The following is a 16,293-nucleotide window of genomic DNA, read 5'->3' as shown; positions in this document are numbered from 1 at the left end:
ATCTATTTCTCCTAAAGCCATGCTGATTAGAACTCATAATCTTGTTTACACGAATATGCTCATCAATATAATCCCTTATAATCCCTTCAAATATCTTCCCCACTATTGATGTCAGACTAACTGGTCTATAGCTTCCTGGATCATCCCTGCTTCCCTTTTTGAAGAGTGGCACCACATCAGCTTTACGCCAATCCTGGGGTACCATGCCTGAGGATAATGAGTCTTGAAAAATTAAGAGTAAAGGTTTGTCTATAACAGTGCTAAGTTCCCTTAACACCCTTGGGTGTATTCCATCTGGGCCTGGAGTTTTATTTACCTTAATATTTTCCAGTTTTTTCCTGATATCCTCTAAACAAAACCCAGTTAGTGGTATGGACTGGCATGTTCTATTCTGTTCCAAAGTATCATTCAATGGTTCCTCTCTTGTGTATACTGAAGAAAAAAACTGGTTTAGTACCTCAGCCTTCTCCCTGTCATTATTTATCATGCTACCCTCCACACATTTTAATGTACCTATATTATCCTTCTTAGATTTTTTGCTATTTATGTACTTAAAGAACCTTTTAGGGTTAGACTTAGAATCCTTGGCAATTAATTTTTCATTTTCAATTTTGGCTAATTTGATTGCTTTTTTGCATGCTTTGTTACATTCCTTATAAATATTGTATGCTGAGTCTGTACTATTTTCTTTTAATAATTTAAATGCCCTACGTTTTTTCCTAATTTCTCTTAACACATTTTTATTTAGCCATAACGGCTTTGTTTTTTCATTTTTATTTTTATAACAATATGGTATGTGTTGATAAGTATATTTATTTAACACATCTTTAAATATTATCCATTTATTCTCTGTATTTTTATTAGAAAATACATTGTCCCAATTTATATTATTTAATGATTTCCTTAAATCGTTGAATTTTGCTTTCTTGAAATTAAAAGTCTTAGTTAAGCCTTTAAAACACTGCATTTGAAAATAGATTTCAAATGTGACCATGTTATGATCACTGTTACCCAAATGTTCTTTAACTTCTATGTTTGATATTATATCTGTATTGTTTGATAGCACTAAATCCAATATAGCTTTACTCCTAGTTGGCTCCTCTATTCATTGTGACAAGAAGTTATCCCTGAGAACATTTAAAAATCTATCCCCCTTAGCTGAATTACTAGTTTCATTGGCCCAGTTTATATCAGGGTAGTTAAAATCTCCCATAGTTACAGCACTGTTATTAGCAGCATTACCTATTTGGATAAGTAGTTGAGTTTCCTCCGGGTCACTAATGTTGGGAGGCTTGTAGCATGTTCCTAGTAATATTTTTTTAGGATTTTTCCCCCCACTCTTTATTTCAACCCACAGGGTCTCTACATTGTCACTTGTATCATAAATATCTTCCCTTATTGTAGGTTTAAGGTTAGGTTTAATATACATGCAGATTCCTCCACCCCTTTTATTATTCCTGTCCCTCCTAAATAATGTATACCCCTCTAAGTTAACTGCCCAGTCATGTGAATCATCCCAAGAAGTTTCAGTAATACTGATAACATCATAGTCCTCTTCTGCAACTAAGAGCGTCAGCTCCCCCATTTTACCTGTCATGCTTCTTGCATTTGTTGTCATACATTTAATTTTCATGTGCTTTCTGCTGCTACTTGGTGTAAGGTAGTGACTGGCACTGCTTGTTTTTTGCTTGTGTGTACTAGAGGTAGAGACTGGCACTGCCTGCTGTTTGCTTGTGTGTACTAGAGAAAGAGACTGGCACTGCCTGCTTTCTTTCTGTGTTGTGTGTAATTCAGAAAGAGGCTCACATTGCTAAGGGTGTTGCTCATCTTTCTGTATGTGCTGTGTATACCTGAGGTCCCTGGCATGTCCTGCTGTTTGTGCTGTGTATGGGTGAGGGCTCTGGTATGTCGTTCTGTTTGTGCTGTGTATACTTGAGGTCTCTGGTACCACCTGGTTGCATTGTATATACCTAAGGGCACTTATACTTCTCCCTGAAGGTGATCGGAGGCATTGATCACACTCTGTACATGGGTAGCATCTGGTACACACCAATCAGAAAGGAATGGTACTATGAGGTCATCATCGTGAAAATAGAGATCAACGGACAGGACCTAAAGATGGACTGTAAGGAGGTGAGTCATATGGTTCCTGCACATTGTTGTCCTCTTAAAGGAGTCATGCAGCTGGTTCAAATTCCTGCCCCTTAGTGCCTTCTGAGAGCTAAATGGGTGATGCTGGTGTCCTCTCTACATGCATGGACAATATCCCTAACATAGACAGCCCCCAGTTATATGCCTAGAATATTGCAGAGATCCTAACATGCCTCTACATGGTGCAGGACACACAGTTTATGTAAAATAGTTGTGTTTTTTGCTGTGAATGTTCTTGTTGGAAGAGATCAAGTTCCTTTGTTATGTGTTATTAGTGAGACTAAGGCCCAATTATCAAAAACTCACTGGTATGAAGAGAAATCACAACATAACTTTATGTGAGCATTATATTGTAATTTATGTCCTAACAATGAATTGTCATTCAAGTCTTTACTGTTCAGTAATCATCCATCCCATTATACTCATTGCAGACAGTTAAAGATGTGGCTGAAAGTATTGGTACCCTTGCATTTTAATCAAATAATTAATTGTGCACAACGTATGGAGCAAATTCTTGCTTATTCTATAAAAAAATGTCTTTTCGGGGGGGCAGAGCCAACTCCTGTCATGGCAGGACGCAATTTAGAGGAGCTCAAGAGCTCAGCTTGGAACTTTTAGCTAATTTCTAGATCTATCTATCCCTTACAAGATATAACTTATATATCAGCAACTGGAGTATCTATGCGAAGATTTCGGGATCCCAAGAGCTAAGAATCACACTGCAAGCCTAACCTAATCCCAACTGAACAACCACGCGGCAGACTGCTATTCCAATATGGATGCCCTCCTAAGAGCAGTGCCCTCGTTCTCCATTGGAATGTGGGATCTGAGGATGGCGGCTATTGCAATAGCATTCCTGTTGATGCCTCCTCTCTTTTTGCGGCCATGGATTGCGCTACTGAAAGACACCACCATTTACATTATGGACTCTGATCTCTGCATCTCCCAGTTGCCTAAAGCTGGCATAGGTTAACACTATGGACATGATTGTCTAATAAGTATAGATTTGCTGTCTGCTATCTTTTTCAACATGATTAATAATTTGATAGCTGGGACCATAGTGGAAATGGTGATTGATGTTGAATCTCTTTTGGTTGGGTGTTTACATACTGTTATGCTATAAACCTCTGTTGTTTTTTAACATTACCTCTAGCCCCAGCTGGTCAAGAATTTGTTTAATCTGATCCAATTTCATGCATTGGCAACTTGCTGTTAAACTTGCTCTGCTGCCTTGCCTCTGCTAATGGTTAGGCAGATAGGCTCATACTGCAGCTCTGCAGGCCATTATAACTTACATATACTCATCACACCTCTTAGGTTCTTAGCTAGATATAAACTTGTTATTACATACTCGATACTATCGTTTACCTACATTAACTTACCACATCTTTAGACATTAGAACACATTTTAAAACGTTTCTTATCTGGAGAACAGCGCCTATGTAATCTCCGGCTCTATTTCCTATATTGGTTAGCTACTTTATTTCCATCACTGAGACACTAGTGTCTCATGACTTTGTAAACATAACATGTGCTAGTTCCTAACTTCTAGATAGATGATATTTTAAATGATGACTCAATAGTCTGATGTTTGAGATATCATGATTTCTCAAGTGGTGTGAACCTGGCCTTAGGCCTCTAATATATTACATGATTAGACCCAGCCCTAGTTTTATATGGTTAGTTAACAGAGCTCATAGAGTGGCCATATTTATGTCTATCAGGTAAAAGGATAGGTCTATTTGACCTATACATATTTAGCCTATGCAAATTTCTCCACCATATGGCGATGAAGTTCTCTTATTATTCCCTGTTAGCATTGTTAACTTACGTTCTTTCGTGTGATATATATGCCTTGATATATTTTCTCCTCTCTACGTCAGAACTTGTTCTATCTGATATCTATGCTACTGTTTCACTATATACCATGTAGTTAGAAATTAGGGGAGTTATCTTGTTCTTGAATGACTAATGCTTTACACTCTCTAGCCTATACGGTAGCCTCGCAATGTCCACAACATATTATTTCCACGGTCTTTACATACATAAAGTCACTAAGCTTTAAAACATTTCTTTAACTTCTGGTCATGCTGAATGTCCCTACTACTGCTCCTCTTACGCAGTTAGAGTTGGTTGAAGCTACAGGGAACTCTACAGTGAGGGGGGATGAATCCTCAGTGTACATGGGACTCTCCTCCATCTAACTTATAGCTATAGACACTTATTAATACTTTTATAGCCATATGGGTCTCTAACATTAACACTGCTGTTGAATAAGTTTATAATTGTTTGATTTACATGTTAGATGTTTACTATGTACCTATAACATATGGCTTAACTTGTAATGACCTGGGGAACAAACCCCTCAGCTTGTGCTTTAAGCATAATTTATCAATATAGCTATCCATCCTGCATAAGGTACATAATGGTGAATGGTCTGTATTTATCCAATGTTAACTTGGGCGTTAGGAGAGTCCCTCTCGTAGGCACTCACATCCCTATATATTTTATATATATATCTTAATGTGCCTAACTAGGCGTATTTATTAGTGTTGGTTCGCATTTGTATAGAATCTGATTCCTCTTAGCTCCTCTCCTACAAGATCCATATTTTGCAACTAACATGTATAGATACCATTATTTAACCTTTAATGGACAGACTGTCAGTCTGCACAGATTGCCTTGTGATACCTTGTATTATGACACATATACTTCTGTAACATCTCTCCCTCAAAATCCTATGTCATTAACTTCATCTCATATTACTTAGAAGGGGTATTAGTCTGAGCCTTGACTCAACTGTTCAGTTAAAGATTTATGGCAACCAGAACAGATCTTAATAAATCTTTGTTACGTTTTCTGCACACAGATCTGTACTACACACTTGATAATAGGCTATTTTATATTGCTTGTCTATATATACTAATGTTGCTGTAAGGTTCTATAATTGAGCTTCATGCAGGCTCAGCATACATTTGAGTTAATTTCCATGTTAGCGATTACACTATTCTCTAAACCCATATATATACTCGCTTTACTCTTTTTAAGATCCGAAACACCCCTGGAACCATACTGTTACACTAGTTTTTAGGGTGATACGTACACCTCTTACCTGTTAAGACGGAATGTTTAATTTCCCTTCAAAAATTTCCCGTTAGGCTTTACTTGCTCTAAGACCCATGATACACTATGGCATATTAAGGGAGCTCCAACAAGTTTAATGCCTGAATATATGTTTCCCGAGTTATTTATAGGGTTCTTGCCATCTCTAAAACAATATTATATATTACCCCTTCTAAGAGTCAAAACTGTAGTAGTTTCTACTTACAGTCATAGGCCGGATGCTGTCATTGCCATATACTATCGCTATCTCTGTTTCTCTTGAAAGGTGTATCCAGTCCACGGATCATCCATTACTTGTGGGATATTCTCACTCCCAACAGAAAGTTGCAAGAGGACCCACAGCAAAGCTGTTATATAGCTCCTCCCCTCACTACCATACCCAGTCATTCTCTTGCAACTCTCAACGCGCATGGAGGTAGTAAGAGGAGAGTGGTGAAAAATAGTTAGTTTATTAACGTCAATCAAAAGTTTGTTATTTTAAATAGTACCGGAGTTGTGCTATTTGTTCTCAGGCAGAGATAGAAGAAGAATCTGCCTGAGTTTTCTATGATATTAGCAGGTTGTAACTAAGATCCATTGCTGTTCTCACACATGTCTGAGGAGTGAGGTAACTTCAGAGGGAGAATGGCGTGCAGTTTATTCTGCTATCAGGTATGTGCAGTTATAATTTTTTCTAGGATTGGAAATTCTAGAAAATGCTGCTGATTCCTGATAAATGTAAGTTAAGCCTGAATACAGTGATTTAATAACGACTGGTATCATGCTTACTCTTAGGGGTAATACCCTTATAGATCTGCTATATAAAACGTTTGCTGGCATGTTTAATCGTTTTTTATATATGCTTGGTGATAAAACTTATTGGGGCCTAATTTTTTCCACATGGCTGGCTGTATTTTTGCCTAGAAACAGTTTCCTGAGGCTTTCCACTGTTGTAATATGAGTGGGAGGGACCTATTTTAGCGCTTTTTTGCGCAGATAAAATTACAGACTGAGACATCCAGTTTTCCTCAGGAGTCCCCTGAATGCTACAGGACATCTCTAAAGAGCCTAAAATCATTTATTGGGGAAGGTAGGAGCCACAGTAAAGCTGTGGCACTTTGCTGGGACTGTTAAAAAACGTCTGTCGTTTTTTTGATCCGTTTTTTGAACTAAGGGGTTAATCATCCATTTGCAAGTGGGTGCAATGCTCTGTTAGCCTATTACATACACTGTAAAAATGTATTTTGTGTAACTGCCTTTTTTCACTGTTTTTCAAATTTTGACAAAATTTGTTTCTCTTAAAGGCACAGTACCGTTTTTTTATATTGCTTGTTAACTTGAATTAAAGTGTTTTCCAAGCTTGCTGGTCTCATTGCTAGTCTGTATAAACATGTCTGACATAGAGGAAACTCCTTGTTCATTATGTTTAAAGGCCATGGTGGAACCCCCTCTTAGAATGTGTACCAATTGTACTGACTTCACTCTAAGCAATAAAGATCATATTCTGTCTTTAAAAAATGTATCACCAGAGGAATCTAGCGAGGGGGAAGTTATGCCGACTAACTCTCCCCATGTGTCAGATTCTTTGACTCCCGCTCAAGGGACTCACGCTGAAATGACGCCAAGTACATCAAGGGCACCCATAGCGTTTACTTTACAAGACATGGCGGCAGTCATGGATAATACACTGTCAGCGGTATTAGCCAGACTACCTGAACTTAGAGGTAAGCGAGATAGCTCTGGGGTTAGACGAAATACAGAGCATACTGACGCTTTAAGAACCATGTCTGATACTGCCTCACAATATGCTGAAGCTGAGGAAGGAGAACTTCAGTCTGTGGGTGATGTTTCTGATTCAGGGAGAATCCCTGATTCTGATATTTCTACATTTAAATTTAAGCTTGAACACCTCCGCGTATTACTTAAAGAGGTTTTAGCTGCTCTGAATGACTGTGACACAATTGCAGTGCCAGAGAAATTGTGTAGACTGGATAAATACTTTGCAGTGCCGGTGTGTACTGATGTTTTTCCAATACCTAAAAGGTTTACAGAAATTATTAATAAGGAATGGGATAGACCAGGTGTGCCGTTCTCTCCCCCTCCTATTTTTAGAAAAATGTTTCCTATAGACGCCACCACACGGGACTTATGGCAGACAGTCCCTAAGGTGGAGGGAGCAGTTTCTACTTTAGCAAAGCGTACTACTATCCCTGTGCTTTTTCAGATCCAATGGATAAAAAATTAGAAGGTTACCTTAAGAAAATATTTTGTCAACAAGGTTTTATCCTACAGCCCCTTGCATGCATTGCCCCTGTCACTGCTGCTGCGGCGTTCTGGTTTGAGTCTCTGGAAGAGGCCTTACAGGTAGCGACTCCATTGGATGACATACTTGGCAAACTTAGGGCACTTAAGCTAGCCAATTCTTTTGCTTCTGATGCCATTGTTCATTTGACTAAACTAACGGCTAAGAATTCTGGTTTTGCTATTCAGGCGCGCAGAGCGCTATGGCTTAAATCATGGTCAGCTGACGTGACTTCAAAATCTAAGCTGCTTAACATTCCCTTCAAGTGGCAGACCTTATTCGGGCCTGGTTTGAATGAGATTATTGCTGATATCACTGGAGGTAAAGGTCATGCCCTTCCTCAGGACAGGTCCAAATCCAGGGCCAAACAGTCTAATTTTCGTGCCTTTTGAAACTTCAAGGCAAGTGCGGCATCAACCTCCTCTAATGCAAGACAAGAGGGGACTGTTGCTCAGTCCAAGGCGGTCTGGAGGCCAAACCAGACCTGGAACAAAGGTAAGCAGGCTAAAAAACCTGCTGCTGCCTCTAAGACAGCATGAAGGAACGGCCCCCTATCCGGTAACGGATCTAGTGGGGGGCAGACTTTCACTCTTTGCCCAGGCGTGGGCAAGAGATGTTCAGGATCCCTGGGCGTTGGAAATTATATCCCAGGGGTATCTTCTGGACTTCAAAGCTTCTCCTCCCATAGGGAGATTTCACCTTTCACAATTATTTGCAAACCAGATAAAGAGAGAGGCATTCTTACACTGTGTAAGAGACCTCCTAGTTATGGGAGTGATCCATCCAGTTCCAAAAGAGGAACAAGGACAGGGTTTTTACTCAAATCTGTTTGTAGTTCCCAAAAAAGAGGGAACATTCAGACCAATTTTGGATCTAAAGATCTTAAACAAATTCCTCAGAGTTCCATCATTCAAGTACCATCCTGCCTATGATCCAGGAGGGTCAATATATGACTACAGTGGATCTAAAGGATGCTTATCTTCACATTCCGATACACAAAGATCATCATCGGTTTCTCAGGTTTGCCTTTCTAGACAGGCATTACCAGTTTGTAGCTCTTCCCTTTGGATTAGCTACTGCCCCAAGAATCTTCACGAAGGTTCTAGGGTCCCTTCTGGCAGTCCTAAGGCCGCGGGGCATAGCAGTAGCCCCTTATTTAGACGACATCCTGATACAGGCGTCAAACTTCCAAATTGCCAGGTCTCATACGGACATAGTACTGGCATTTCTGAGGTTGCATGGGTGGAAAGTGAACGAGGAAAAGAGTTCTCTATCCCCACTCACAAGAGTTTCCTTTCTAGGGACTCTGATAGATTCTGTAGAAATGAAAATTTACCTGACGGAGTCCAGGTTATCAAAGCTTCTAAATTCCTGCCGGGTTCTTCATTCCATTCCGCGCCCTTCAGTGGCTCAGTGTATGGAAGTAATCGGCTTAATGGTGGCGGCAATGGACATAGTGCCGTTTGCACGCTTACATCTCAGACCGCTGCAACTATGCATTCTCAGTCAGTGGAACGGGGATTACACAGATTTGTCTCCTCAACTGAATCTGGACCAAGTGACCAGGGATTCTCTTCTCTGGTGGCTATCTCGGGTCCATCTGTCCAAAGGTATGACCTTTCGCAGGCCAGATTGGACAATTGTAACAACAGATGCCAGCCTTCTAGGTTGGGGTGCAGTCTGGAACTCTGTGAAGGCTCAGGGATCGTGGACTCAGGAGGAGTCTCTCCTTCCAATAAATATTCTGGAGCTAAGAGCGATATTCAATGCTCTCCAGGCTTGGCCTCAGTTAGCAACTCTGAGGTACATCAGATTTCAGTCGGACAACATCACGACTGTGGCTTACATCAACCATCAAGGGGGAACAAGAAGTTCCCAAGCGATGTTAGAAGTCTCAAAGATAATTCAATGGGCAGAGATTCACTCCTGCCACCTATCAGCTATCCATATCCCAGGTGTAGAGAACTGGGAGGCGGATTTTCTAAGTCAACAGACTTTTCATCCGGGGGAGTGGGAACTCCATCCGGAGGTGTTTGCACAAGTGATTCATCGCTGGGGCAAACCAGAACTGGATCTCATGGCGTCTCGACAGAACGCCAAGCTTCCTTGTTACGGATCCAGGTCCAGGGACCCCAGGGCGACGCTGATAGATGCTCTAGCAGCACCCTGGTCTTTCAACCTGGCTTATGTGTTTCCACCGTTTCCTCTGCTCTCTCGTCTGATTGCCAAGATCAAGCAGGAGAGAGCATCGGTGATTCTAATAGCGCCTGCGTGGCCACGCAGGACCTGGTATGCAGATCTAGTGGACATATCATCATTGCCACCATGGACTCTGCCTCTGAGACAGGACCTTCTACTTCAGGGTCCTTTCCTCCATCCAAATCTAATTTCTCTGAGACTGACTGCATGGAGATTGAAGGCTTGATTTTATCAAAGCGTGGCTTCTCAGAGTCAGTCATTGATACCTTAATACAGGCACGAAAGCCTGTCACTAGGAAAATTTACCATAAGATATGGCGTAAATATCTTTATTGGTGCGAATCCAAGGGTTACTCATGGAGTAAGGTCAGGATTCCCAGGATATTATCTTTTCTCCAAGAAGGCTTGGAAAAAGGTTTGTCAGCTAGTTCCTTAAAGGGACAGATTTCTGCTCTGTCTATTCTTTTGCACAAGCGTCTGGCAGATGTTCCAGACGTTCAGGCATTTTGTCAGGCTTTAGTCAGAAACAAGCCTGTGTTTAAACCTGTTGCTCCACCATGGAGCTTAAATTTGGTTCTTAAGGTTCTTCAAGGAGTTCCGTTTGAACCTCTTCATTCCATAGATATAAAGCTTTTATCTTGGAAAGTCCTTTTTTTAGCTATTTCCTCGGCTCGTAGAGTGTCTGAGCTATCTGCCTTACAATGTGATTCTCCTTATCTGATTTTTCATTCTGATAAGGTAGTCCTGCGTACCAAGCCTGGGTTTTTACCTAAGGTGGTATCTAACAAGAATATCAATCAAGAGATTGTTGTTCCATCCTTGTGTCCCAATCCTTCTTCAAAGAAGGAACGTCTATTACACAATCTGGACGTGGTTCGTGCTTTAAAGTTTTACATACAAGCTACTAAAGATTTTCGACAAACATCTGCTTTGTTTGTTATTTACTCTGGACAGAGGAGAGGTCAAAAGGCTTCAGCAACCTCTCTTTCTTTTTGGCTAAGAAGCATAATACGCTTAGCCTATGAGACTGCTGGACAGCAGCCTCCTGAAAGGATTACAGCTCATTCTACTAGAGCTGTGGCTTCCACTTGGGCCTTTAAAAATGAGGCTTCTGTTGAACAGATTTGCAAGGCGGCGACTTGGTCTTCGCTTCATACTCTTTCAAAATTCTACAAATTTGATACTTTTGCTTCTTCGGAGGCTATTTTTGGGAGAAAGGTTTTACAGGCAGTGGTACCTTCCGTTTAAGTACCTGCCTTGTCCCTCCCTTCATCCGTGTACTTTAGCTTTGGTATTGGTATCCCACAAGTAATGGATGATCCGTGGACTGGATACACCTTACAAGAGAAAACACAATTTATGCTTACCTGATAAATTTATTTCTCTTGTGGTGTATCCAGTCCACGGCCCGCCCTGTCATTTTAAGGCAGGTTATTTTTAAATTTAAACTACAGTCACCACTGCACCCTATGGTTTCTCCTTTCTCTGCTTGTTTTCGGTCGAATGACTGGATATGGTAGTGAGGGGAGGAGCTATATAACAGCTTTGCTTTGGGTCCTCTTGCAACTTCCTGTTGGGAGTGAGAATATCCCACAAGTAATGGATGATCCGTGGACTGGTAAGCATAAATTGTGTTTTTATAAGTCATTATATTCCTCAATTGTTATGTTATGTGTGTTTTCACTGCCTATATTCAGGGTGAATTTATACTGTATTAGTTTCAGAGGGCCATGTTTCTACCACCCTCTGTATACCATGATTGTGATCTCATTTGTAACTTATAGGGTGTCTCTTTCTTTAGCTCCTTAATACTATCTTATGATAGGGCCCAAGTGTTGTACTGTTAAACAACAAATAGTCTTTATACTCTGCTATGGATGCCTGACATTAAATATAATTACCCTTTTATGCATACCATCTAATCTTTTCCCACTCCCCTGGCTACTTTTCTGTTTTACTATAGAAGGCTCTGCCCCCCCATCATCCCCTATATTCTGAGCAGCTCTCGCCCGCTGACTTCTTTCCCTCCTCCCTTATACTATGGCCTAAGTGTGGCCATCACAAGAGCCAACTCCCCATATCTTGTTACCTTTGAACTAGACTGTCTTAGAGTACTCCCCCTGTGGATGTGGGGACTATCCTCTATTTAATATAATTATAAAGCCCAAAAGTGGCTGCTCACCTGACTACCATAGGTCTCTCAGTTTTCGCGACCATTTGACCCAAAAGTGGTCACCCGATTAGTCAGCCAACTACGCTGTAGTATTATAAAATAGAGGTTTAGGAAGCCTATTTATTGTTATGCATTGTTGTGTTTTTCTTTTTCCCTACAAATTTCAATGTATTTTAAACAATGCTATATATGTCCTTGATGTTACAAGGTGATCATGTTTGTTTATATCGCAAAACCTCAATAAAAAAACTATTTTAAAAAAAAATGTCTTTTCCTTCCTAAGATAGGGAGAGTCCATGGCTTTATTCCTTACTGTTGGGAAATACAACACCTTGCCACCAGGAGGAGGCAAAGACACCCCAGCCAAAGGCTTAAATATCCCTCCCACTTCCTCACTACCCCAGTTATTCTTTGCCTTTCATCACGTTAGGAGGTGGCAGTGAAGTGTCAGAAGATTCGGAGAGTCCTGAAAAAGGGTATCTGCTCTTTGGGATAGGACTGGAGTTTTAAGTAGTCATGTCAACCTCTCAGTGAGAGTATTGATGAAAGTTAGAGTCTGGAGATGCAGGGAAAGTTTTTCTGCTAAACCATCCAGACTACTGCTAACAGCTCCTAAGCAATCAGTGTTGACGAGTTTCACTGCCTGCTTTCTCTCACTCAAGTCCATGTCAGGAGCGCTACTATAAGACTGTCACACTTGAGAGGCTGTGTTCTGTTTCACAGCATGGATCCTGAAGGTAAGATCGTTTCAATTTTTTACACATAAAATGCTATAACAGGTTCACAGTGTGGTTCCTTTATACATTGATAGGATCCAGGGTTAATATCCTCTGAAGGGGGTTTATCGAACAGTTGGTGTTAATTAATCAGTGTATTAATTATTTACATGCTGCTTTGTGGGATTTTTTCCTGGGCTGATAGACTGTGTGTTTTTGGCTAGAACAAACAGGTTTCACTTTTAAGTTTCACTTTCGTTTTTTGAAAGTGTTGCAGAGCTCCTATTACTTGCTGTACTTGTAATAACAGGGGAAGTACTGTCTTGCCCTCCATGTGACCGGGTGTGGTCTATGTTAATTTCCTCCATTCTGGCTGAGACTTGAACCTGAGTAGACCGTTTCCTCTGTTAACTGTCTGGGTCTAGGAGGTGGTGAGTGCCCTAGCCATTGGGAGTATAAAGGTGCCGTTTTCTATAATAAAAAAACATTTTTATTTGTGTCCTTCTGTGGGTATAACCTGGGCTATGGAGGACTCTGACATGTTAGAAGGTACTCCTTCTGTACTAATTCATACCTGTTTATATATATCCATGTTCATGATTAAGGAATTGACCGAAACATGTAGGACAGACCAGTTCCTGAAAATGTTCTGCCTATTCTTTTGATTTTAACTACTCTGTTGCCTATCAAGATGTTTTAATCTATATATGGATATTAAACTACGTATGCTTACTTTGGAGGATCGCAGTGTATTTCTTTTGCTTGCCTGTTTATATTGTGACAAGGCCATGGTTTTCCCACCCACTCATTTATGTTCCACATGCCTTAACACTGTTATAAAGTCTAAGAAGGGAGACAAGCCTGCTAAGGCTTTTAGTTCCTCTGAGCGGTCTACCTCTCAGGACTCGGCGTCCCGTGAGATTACTACCCTTGCTACATTATCCACTCCACATTCAGTTCCCTGTAGCACATCTAATCCTCTATCCGGAGGTGGCCTTCTTCCTGCGGACTTTGCCGCACAGTTACAAACGGCGGTGTCTGCGACCCTCAGTGCATTACCTCGCTCTAACAAATGCAAGAGAAACATTAAACATTAAACATAGCTCTCCTGACCCAGAGTCATCTAAATATTTATCGGATTTAGCTATTATGTCCCAGTTATCCGATGATGAGTTAGCCTCTGTAGCTTCAGAGGGTGAACTTTCTGGGTCCTTAGCGTTAGTTGTTCTCTGTCCCGGACTCTCAACTGGATTTGTGGGGCTCCATTCAAGGTGGATGTTGCTATCTCTACGCTTGCTAGACGTACTACTATACCTCTTGAGGATAGTTCTTTGTTCAGAGAGTCGATGGATAAGAAGATGGAAACTTTTCTGAGAAAGATGTGTCAACATACGTTTTTTTTTTTTTTCAACCGGCGCCTGCAGTTGCTGCGGTTGCCGGAGCAGCTACCTACTGGTGCGACTCTTTGTCGGAACTCATTGAGGTGGAGTCTCCCCTCGAGGATATTCAAGACATAATTAAAGCTCTGAGAATTGCTAATTCTTTTATCTGTGATGCGAATATGCAAATTATTTGCCTAAATGCAAAGTCCTCTGGCTTTGCGGTCCTAGCCCACTGGGCGCTCTGGTTGAAGTCTTGGTCTGCGGATATGACTTCTAAGACCAGACTCCTTTCTCTTCCCTTCAAGGGAAAGATTTTATTTGGTCCAGCCCTGGACTCCATTATTTGGACGGTTACCGGAGGCAAGGGTGCATTCCTACTGCAAGATAGGAAGAACAAGTCTAAAGGACAACAATCCTCTAATTTTCTTTCCTTTCGTTCTGACAAATCCCAACAACAGAAATCCTCCTCCAAGCCCGAGCAACTTAAGAGTACTTGGAAGCCGGCTTAGTCCTGGAATAAATCCAAGCAGAAAAAGAAGCCTGCCAAAAACAAATCGGCATGAAGGGGCGGCCCCCGATCCAGTATTGGATTGTGTAGGGGGCAGACTGCTTCTTTTTTCAGACACCTGGTTCAAGGACGTTCAGGATCCGTGGGTCCTGGAGGTGGTATCTCAGGGATACAAGATAGACTTCAAATCTCATCCGCCAAGGGGCAGATTTCTTCTCTCGAATCTGCCTACCTGACCAGAAAAGAGGGATGCCTTTCTAGGGTGTGTTCGGGATCTATCCTCCTTAGGAGTTGTTGTCCCGGTGCCTATCGAAGAAGAGGTTTGGGGGTTTTAATCAAACCTTTTCATTTTCCCAAAGAACGAGGGAACTTTCCGCCCAATTCTGGACCTAAAGTGCTTAAACAAATTTCTCAGTGTCCCTTCCTTGAAGATGGAGACGATAAGGTGCATCCTTCCTTCAATTCAGGAATGCCAGTTTATGACCATTATTGATCTGAAGGATGCTTACCCTCATGTTCCAATCCACAGGGAACACTTTCAGTTCCTGAGGTTTGCATTCCTGGACCAGCACTTCCAGTTCATTGCCCTTCCGTTTGGCCTATCTACTGCTCCAAGAATCTTTATGAAGGTTCTGGGGGCTCTTCTATCCGTTGCCAGAACTCAGGGTATTGCAGTACCCCATACTTGGACGATATTCTGGTGCAAGCACCATCCTTTTGTCTTGCGGAAGAATTCTCGAAGTCCCTTCTCAGTCTCCTTTGATCACATGGATGAAAGATAAACTTGGAAAAAGAGTTCTCTTATCCCAAGTACCAGGGGGGAATTCCTGGGTACTATATTAGTCTCCATATCCATGAGGATATTTCTAACAGACCAGAGACATTGCATGCTAACCTCGGCATGTCTTGCCCTCTGTACCTCCATGAGTCCCTCTGCGGCTTAGTCTATGGAGGTGTTTGGTCTCATGGTGTCCTGCATGGACATCATTCCTTTTGCCAGATTCCGTCTCAGACCTTTCCAACTGTGCATGCTGAGGCAGTGGAACGGCAATCATTTAGACCTGTCTCAACAGATTGTATTAGACAGCTGGTCGAGAGAATCGCTCTCTTGGTGGCTCTGTCCAGATCATCTGTCCCGAGGGACATGCTTCTTAAGACCATCCTGGGAGATTATGTCTATGGAAGCAAGCCTATCCGGATGGGGAGCTGTTTGGGGTGCCAGGATGGCACAGGGGTTGTGGACTCAGGAGGAGTCCTCCCTCCCAATCAATATTTTGGAACTATGGGCAATCTTTAAGGCCTTGAAGGCTTGGCCACTTCTGGGTTTGTCACAGTTTATCAGAATCCAATCAGACAATATAACCTCTGTGGCTTACATCAATGGGAAACGAGAAGTTCCTTGGCGATGAAGAAAGTATCTCAGATTCTGGAGTGGGCAAAGGCCCACAGCTGTTCGGTGTCAGCGATCCACATTCCGTGAGTGGATAACTGGGAGGCGGATTTTCTCAGCAGGCAATCCTTCCATCCAGGGGAATGGTCTCTCCATCTCGAGGTGTTTGCAGAGATATGCAGCAAGTAAGGGACGCCAGAGATAGATCTCATGGCGTCCCATCTCAATACCAAGCTACCCAGGTATGGGTCGAGGTTGAGGGATCCCCAAGCGGATCTAATGGATGCACTAGCAGTGCCCTGGAGGTTCAAACTCATACATCTTTTTCCTCCATTACCGCTTCTTCCTCGTGTGGTGGACCGCATCAAGC

At 41.7% G+C, this 16,293-nt stretch overlaps 1 protein-coding gene across 1 annotated transcript in view; it reads left to right on the top strand.

The window, feature by feature from the left end:
- BACE1 (beta-secretase 1) overlaps window positions 1–16,293 on the top strand; it is a 274,120-nt gene that overhangs the window by 217,100 nt on the left and 40,727 nt on the right. The window contains exon 5 of the mRNA XM_053691400.1: window positions 1,999–2,133. Coding sequence (XP_053547375.1) covers window positions 1,999–2,133 — 135 coding nt within the window. The remainder of the gene's footprint in view (window positions 1–1,998; window positions 2,134–16,293) is intronic.

The sequence above is a fragment of the Bombina bombina genome, chromosome 8 (genome assembly GCF_027579735.1).
Source record: "Bombina bombina isolate aBomBom1 chromosome 8, aBomBom1.pri, whole genome shotgun sequence".
Lineage (NCBI taxonomy): Eukaryota > Metazoa > Chordata > Amphibia > Anura > Bombinatoridae > Bombina > Bombina bombina.
This window is presented reverse-complemented; position numbering and strand designations above follow the sequence as displayed.